Here is a 7,939-nt window from a genome sequence, read left to right on the forward strand (position 1 = left end):
ATATTATAAATTTTTAAAATTATATATACGCATTTTGCATTTAAAAAGCATAGGAATTTTTTTTTAAAAAAAGAATGCATATAACCTGCATACCTATCCGTCCATACGGGTATGGATAAAAATATAGCCTATCCAAAAATATACAGATAAATTTTACTAATATATAATAGGCTAAATTACAGAAAACCCTTCTGTCAAAATCTGATTTTTCGCTTTTCTCTCTGTCATTTAAAAACTACACTTTGCCCCATTGTAAAATAAAAAATATTCACAGGAAGTATGGTGTGAACTGTGATGATAAAATGACCATTTTGTCCCTCACCATTTTGCCCCTCAGTCCCTCACTATGCTCACAGGAGAAAAGGCTGGACATTTTTGGCATAAAAAAATATATAATAATATTTTATAAACGGAACCCTAACGGATTACTAACGGCAGGAGGGCCAAGTGAACTTTTTTCATTTTACAAGAGGACAAAGTGCAAGTTTTTAAATGACAGAAAAAAATAAAAAATTAAATTTTGACAGAAAACTTTTATGTAATTTAGCCTATATAATAATCTTTTGACGGTTTATCCAACACGCATGTTGGCCAGGTATACTTAGCACTACACAACCTATTTGGGCTGTGTATACTTGGCCGACACAGCAAGTTTCTTTTTTTATTCTCTTTCATATTTTTTTTTATTTCTTAATATTAATTTAAATTATTTAAATTTTAGATAACGTTCTTAATAAATCAATTCAAAACTTATTTATTTAATAATAACTTTATATTTCATAAAATTAAAAGTAAAAGTTTAAAAATAAATTAAAAAAATAGAAAATCAAAACTTATTTGGACAAAAGACCATCATGTCATGACATGGTCGACAAAAAGGTCGCTCGGCCTAGCAAGGCCTAATCCGTGCCATACTGGGCCACCCTATGGCCTGATTCCGACCGAAACGCCCTCCTTAAAAAGGAGAGGAGATTGATTTTCTTTTTTTTTTAAAATTCTTTTAATGCCACATAACTTTAAAAATTTTTAATTTTGGCAATAGAACTATATAAGCTTTACCAAGTAGTTCAATTGCACTCTTGTCCTCAGGCAAAATGTACTAATTGAATGCCTGTGTTTAGGGATGCAAACGGGGCGGATCCGGGGGCGGGAGAGTTTCCCCGCCTCCCGCTCCATTTCTTATCGGGGCGGGACGGATTCGGGGCGAGTTACTTTTCATTTTATTTTTGGCTCTCACTTACCGCTCCATTCGGGGCGGATCGGAGCAGGAGCCGGATTTTTGACGGATCGGAGGGGATTGAAGGAAGAAAAGAGTCTCCCACCTCCCGCTCCATTTACTTGGCGGATCGGGGCGGATTCGGGGCGGGTTATATTTTTTTATATTTTTTGTTCCCACTTACCACCCCATTCGGGACGGATCGGGGCGGAGCTCCACCAACCCGGATCCATTTGCATCCCTACCTGTGTTGGGTATGTTATATAAATGATCTTGTAAAACTTCACATGAATTGCTTTATTTTTTGTTTAAAAAAAATGACTCAAAAGTAAAACCGGTATTTTGTTCTAAACATTTAATTATACTTCTTGAGTAAGTCCCAATTAGATATCAAAATGAGTTATTCAGTGATATGTTATCCGATACAAGATTTTGCTATTATGACTAGAAGACAAAAATGTGGTCAAATTTTCAGAAAAGAATAACATATTTAACCATTAAGTTGATTTTTTGAAATAAAAATATTACCTTGTAGGTGAAGTATGATATCTTACTAAATTATAAATATTAAGTCATTTCAAAGAACAAAAATCAAACTCCCACCTTCCAATAGCAAAAATAAATAAAAAAAACACATTCCAATTAAGCTATTACTGAATAACTTATTTTGCCATCCAAACAAGAGTATAAATTTAGGAAACATTTGGTATTAGGGTTGTAAGATGGCCCAGCCGATGTGAGGCTCATTTCGCCAGGCTTTCGTACTCGAACTAGGGTTTTGGATTAGGGTTTGGTTTCAAAATTGCCAAAATACGCTTTATCCAAATTTGACTGAAGCTGTCCGAAAAAAAAAAAAAAAAAAAAAAAAATCTATTAAAACTCGTTATAAAGAAAGTAGAAGAAAGAGTTGGATGACATTTACCTTATCACTTTATTAAATCTTAGCTGTTAACTCAACTTGTATTTTTTACAATCAAATTAGTATTTTGTTGAGTTATGGTTGGGATTGTAAGTAGCCACTAGCAAGAATTTCTACAAGGAGCTCTTAGGAGGTTTAAATAATCTATTTTCATATGGGATTAGCATGTTTATTATTCAAAATGAGACAGAAATAAATAATGCTTTTTGGGTGCACAAGTAGCATTTCGTCATGTATGAATATGTGCGAAAGAGGCGGCAAATTCTATTATAACCGATTTTCGCAGAAGAGTAAAATTGAAATCATACTGACAATTTCAATATTTGAGATTTTCTTGAATTAAAATCGGTTTTGTTGATTAGCAATAGCTAGTTTTTCTTTTCAGTTTCAATTAATTCGGATTTCTACTCTTGAGAAGAACCAACAAATTTATATTTATTATTCTTTTCCAAATAATTGTGAAGATTCAATTTAAATTGTCTTGATCATGAATTTACAGCTTAACTTTTGCAGATTAGACAAAAAAAAAACTGATTTAAACAATTAATAGTACATAAAATATGAATTGAAAAATAGAGGGTGCTATTTTTGAATTACAGGGTGGCAATACAAATGGTCAAAAGATTCCTTTTAAGAACCTTCCTTGTTTGCTCCCAAAAAACTTCACATGGTATAAAGTATAAACCATTCATGTTCCTTTTCACCACAAATATGTGTACACATTTGAGTATTGAAAAGGTCAGCTCCCCCTTCCCCTTCTTTCCTGCTGCTTCCTCCAATGCGTCACCCAAAAGGTCAGCAAAAAAAAAGGAAGAAAATTAATCAGAGTCAATCAGTCCATTTTAACAACTATAAAGGTTTCTGGAACAAGCTTTGAGAGGGAGAGGACAATGAAACTGGAACGAGAGAAAATGAGCTGAACCTGATCAAAAGCCACCACCATTCGAACTTTGAATTGAAATGAACTAAAACTGACTTTCGCGCGCAGATGTATGATAAAGATTTTACTTGTTACAGTTTTCATCAGGACATAAACCAGCTCCAACTTCAAGCTACATGGGATCAAATCCAAATTGAATGGCATCATAAACAAGCATTTCACTTCAAGCTTTAATTTCAGCATAAATTCGAGCCTCCATAGAAACTTTATTTGTCCAAGGCAATAAAAGAACACCAGTAACTATTTAAACTTTAGCTTGACATAGATCCCAACCACATTTCAAAGATATAATCTTATATTCTGACCTAAAGTTCAATTTCCAAACCTAACCCACCAAATGAATGAATGAATGAATGATCACGCAGATTTAAAACAAATGAGGATCAGCATGACGGCCGGATATTTTAATACGACATACATGTATAGATAGTTAATGTCATAACATCAGAGTTGCTGAAATAAGCTCAAAAGAGAAAAACCAAGCTGACATTTAGCCGTAAGGTCATAAGAAATATAAACAACATAGGTACATAAAGAAGGATCCTAAGCCGTCCCTCCGCTGCCCCAAAGCAAATCACAGAAGCTCTAAAATCCAACATATAGGATTGTAGCGTCAACTGCGATTTAAGGCCCGTAGAACTTCTCGTGTCCTCTTTAAAAAGTCAGGAAATTGAGACAAGAATCAACAAAACAACTCCAAGGCATTAACGAAGTTACTTACAATCATCTTCAGTTCCATTAACCGATAAACCAGATTAACATAGTTCGACCTACATACACTTGGAACTGAAAATATATAACTCGATGAGTTATTTCTACTGAACAAGCTCGTCAAGGTACTGGTCCATGATCTCGGAGACAGTTTCAAGGAACGCCAGCTCACTGGTGCCTGGGAGAACAGCATCCTCCGCCTCACGGACGATCTCTTCGATCTTGGATTCCTTCTTGAGAGTTTCCCTACACATTATGCTTCCTATATCATAGGGAGTGAGCCCTTTTTCTGCACCCTTCTTCAAAAGCATGGTGCTGATGCGGAACACGCGAGAGCACTGGAGCGAGAGCTCCCATCCGTGGAACTTGAGGAGGGCAATATCTTCTTCAGCATCCAGGGTTCTTATGTAGTCTAGAATTTCGGTGCTAAATGGTTGGCGAGCTTGGGGCCAGTAGAGCCACTCAAAGGTGCAATCTGCAAACTGCGATGGTAACAAAAGTTCATCAACAACAAGAAAGTTTGAGATATTTACAACTCAAAGATGATGATATATCCTATAGAATTACGATACATTTGGGAATCCAACAGTTCAATGAAATAATGTCAGAAGATTGCAACAAAACAAGATAAATAATCACGAAAACAAATCAAACAAGCACATTGATGCTAGGAGGTTATTTCAAGAGAAGTCTTGAATGCAATGATTGCAGAGTACATCAATAACTATCCAAAGAATGATCATTCAGTTGAACAGATAATACACTGGTTCAACAAAAATGAAAACACAAGTACACGACGAGTCATTAAAAAAATGAGAAATCAAAATGGATGATGGACCATTTTCAAATTATTGAGAAAGAATGATGAATTGGCAAATTCATCAGTTAGCAACACAACTTCACATACATAATCATCTCATATAATTTGTAGAGAGAAATATAACTGGCATTAGATAACATCACATAATTTGAAGAGGCTAGAACAAATGACGATAACTGTATCATGCAACACTGTAAATACATAGAGGCAACAAAAGTGTAAATTGTTCTAAATTCTTAACAAAAAAAAACATCTTACATAATTATACAAGTTTGTTTTAATCACAAATTGGCATTACTTGATAAGTGGCATGTCATTGGCACTAAGAACAGAAACAAATGAGCTAACACAGTAAGAAACAAAATCAGAACATTATGACATTTGATTACAGAGAATGCATGAGATCTTGTTGAAAACCATATTTACAAACTGTTGTAGTAGATAAAGGAAGGAAAATAGCAACTAATCAACACATACGGCTAAACAATTAATCCATATTAAAAAAATGAAACCAATTAAAATATGCATTGGAACATTAAAAATCAGAATTTTTCTAAACAAGAAAAGATGAAACTCACATTTTCAGGCAAGCAATATCCATGGTCAATCGGCACGAGCACAAACCGCCCTTCTTCCCCCTTGCAGATCAATATGTTTCCAGCATGGCGATCGGCATTTGCCAACCTTATATCCAACACAGATATCTTATGCACCTCCTCCACAGGGAAAGCTCTAGGACCCATATCCTCACAGCTCCCATTGTTCTTCACAAACATCTGTAAAGAACCGATCTTAAAATCTTTTTTATGATCGTAACCACCATGTAAGCACCGAACCAATACCGTTGGCGGAACCCCCGCAAGCCCGATTTCATCACACAACCGACGACCACCGATTGGGTGGTCCAGAATGTATGCCGCGACCTCCCTCAGTGCACCTTCTCCGACCCTTGTTCCCCTCTTCAACCCTTCACCATCGGTTGACAAGGGAAGCCCACGAGGGTTGTTCTCGGCCATCGGTTCTTCATCAATCGGCTTAAAAACAGCCACATACTTGTGACCGGAAAAATCCTGCATGAAGTAGGCCCCGCCCGAACCCTCTGCAGACATAATGGGCGGATTCCCCTTCTCCAACCCATCAAATGTCTCCCTTATCATATTCATAACTAATGGAGACAGTTCAACTTTCGGATTGATAACCACCGGCTCAACCCAAGAATTCCTGCGTGGAAGAGGACTTCTGTCGAACACTTGGAGGGCATCTAATTGCAACTTTTCTTTCACATCAGGGGCAACCACGGACAACTCAAAGTCCTTCCCAACAGGCTCAGCCCTGACCTTCGCTGACTTTCTGATCAGCAGATGGATCACAGCATCATTACTTTTGCATATATCGGTAATAAGCCTATGGTCTTCGAGCTCTTCACCATCAAATACAAGTTTTTGGTCCTCAAGATCGCCAAAATCCTTGCCCTTCTTGGCAATCTGCTGCTTGATATACCCAATGTTCCGGCTATGCTCTACTTGGAATTCAAATTTCTTCCCGCAAACGGTTTTAACAGTGATCACACGGAGATTGGAAAGCCGGATCACGAGATAGAGCATTTTCCCATCGGTCACGCCATAATCGCGGACGAGGGAGTTGTTCCGAGCCAATTCGCGTCCATCAAAAACCAACTTTTGATTCTTCACCACAAACCCTTTGAATTGCTGGATCCGAAGCTTCACCGATTTGATAGAATCGGATTCAAGGATGCGGATTGGGATCGGCAATGAGCCAGGAACAGCGAGGAAGATCAAGATCGGTTCCTGGGAGCAGTGCGGCGATCTGCTCCCGTCGAATCGGATGGGCGAGAGGATCGAATCTTCCCTGATCGGGCTGAGCGCGGCGCCGGCTGAGGACATTTTGTTGTCCTAATTTGTGTCGAGAAAAGATACCCTCGCTGATGAAGAAGGGCACCGAGAGTGGCCGAAATCGGGCAAATTTTACAGTAAAATCTGTGGAGCCATCTCAAATTGGGGTTCTTTCCTTCTCACAAATCGAAGGAGAAAACCCTAGAAAAGGATCGATCTCGAGCTCTACTCCTACAAATTCATCAGGATCTCGAACAATCCACGCGAAATGATCGCACCTTTGAACCAAAACCTACAAAAAACTACCTAAATCAACATCAAACTTAGGGCATTCTCTCAGAACCCAAAAATTCACAAAAATACGGCGATTTGCATGAAAAAATTACCAAAAAATGCAAAAAAAAATACAACAAAAAGAAAAATGGGGGAAAAAGGATCATACGAGAATCTCACCGCGAACCGAAATTTGGATCACGTCTCCGGCCCCGATTCGCGCGACTCCTCGTCCCAAAATCCAATTTGTATATTTTCTTTTTTCCAAAAGTTCTTGTGGAGAAGGAAAAATCTAGAAGTGGAGAAGAGGAGGAGGGTTGGGGAACGACACGAGGAAGATGACGCAAACTCAGCGGACGCCCATATATGGGGTTGGACCAGGACCTAACGGCATTTTAACGGCGTTAGGGAGCCAGAGAGGGTGCGACCGTTTTGTATGTACGTAGCTTCGTGGGGTCGATTTTAGGTGTGATTTTACGAATTTGCCCCTGTGTTTAAATGTAAGCACTACTATGTGAATGCATTAGAGGTACATTAGCTGTTACTAAGAATTAATTAAGTAAATAAAACAAAATTTAAATATTAAATGTTTACATAGACATAGTATTAACTGGATGTTTTGGATGCAATAAGTAGGTACATGCACTTCCAGTTGTTTATTAATGTTCACATATGTATGAAATATAGTTAAGAGAAGGCCGGTGCTTGCAATCTTACCACTCAAAAGAGAACAAATGAAAGACTTTAATTACTTTATAACATACTGGACTTTTATTTTTTTTTTATATTCTATATAATATATATTTTTTCAAAGATATCAACGAACTATTTTTCATTCATCTCTACATTACAGATAATAAATTTATAAGTTTGATGAGAGTTAATCACTCTGTTAAAAAATACTAATTGAAAGTAACAGAGTGTATATTCAATCAATTTTTATAATAAAAAAGCTAAGAAATACCAAAAAATAATTTAAAATGAAAAAATAAAAGCTTTAACTGGTATTTTTTAATAGAGTTGACTGCTTCGGTTAAAATAATTTAAAATATTTGATTTTTTTTTTCATGCTACAAGATTGCAGTCGCAGTTAGGGGTGGAAACGAGCCGAGCCGAGCTCGAGCGAGCTTATGTCAGCTCAAATTCGGCTTGAAATTAATTTCGAGCCTAAATCTAGGCTCAAGCTCGGCTTGAAATTAATTCGAGC

At 37.1% G+C, this 7,939-nt stretch overlaps 1 protein-coding gene across 6 annotated transcripts; it reads right to left on the bottom strand.

The window, feature by feature from the left end:
• On the bottom strand, positions 3,476-7,074 carry LOC109716112 (phosphatidylinositol 4-kinase gamma 4-like). Of its 6 annotated transcripts, none has more exons than XM_020241427.1 (3): positions 6,913-7,074; positions 5,185-6,765; positions 3,476-4,268 (listed from the first exon to the last, which is right to left on the bottom strand). In XM_020241427.1, the coding sequence occupies exons 2-3, from the start codon at positions 6,508-6,510 to the stop codon at positions 3,891-3,893; spliced, it is 1,704 nt and encodes a 567-aa protein (XP_020097016.1). In that variant the 5' UTR covers positions 6,511-6,765; positions 6,913-7,074; the 3' UTR covers positions 3,476-3,890. The 6 variants fall into 6 exon arrangements, with proteins under 6 accessions (XP_020097016.1, XP_020097022.1, XP_020097021.1 ...); XM_020241433.1 differs by having other exon boundaries at positions 5,185-6,751; positions 6,913-7,073; XM_020241432.1 differs by having other exon boundaries at positions 5,185-6,761; positions 6,913-7,073.

This window comes from Ananas comosus, linkage group 10 (assembly GCF_001540865.1).
Source record: "Ananas comosus cultivar F153 linkage group 10, ASM154086v1, whole genome shotgun sequence".
NCBI classification, from domain to species: Eukaryota; Viridiplantae; Streptophyta; class Magnoliopsida; order Poales; family Bromeliaceae; genus Ananas; species Ananas comosus.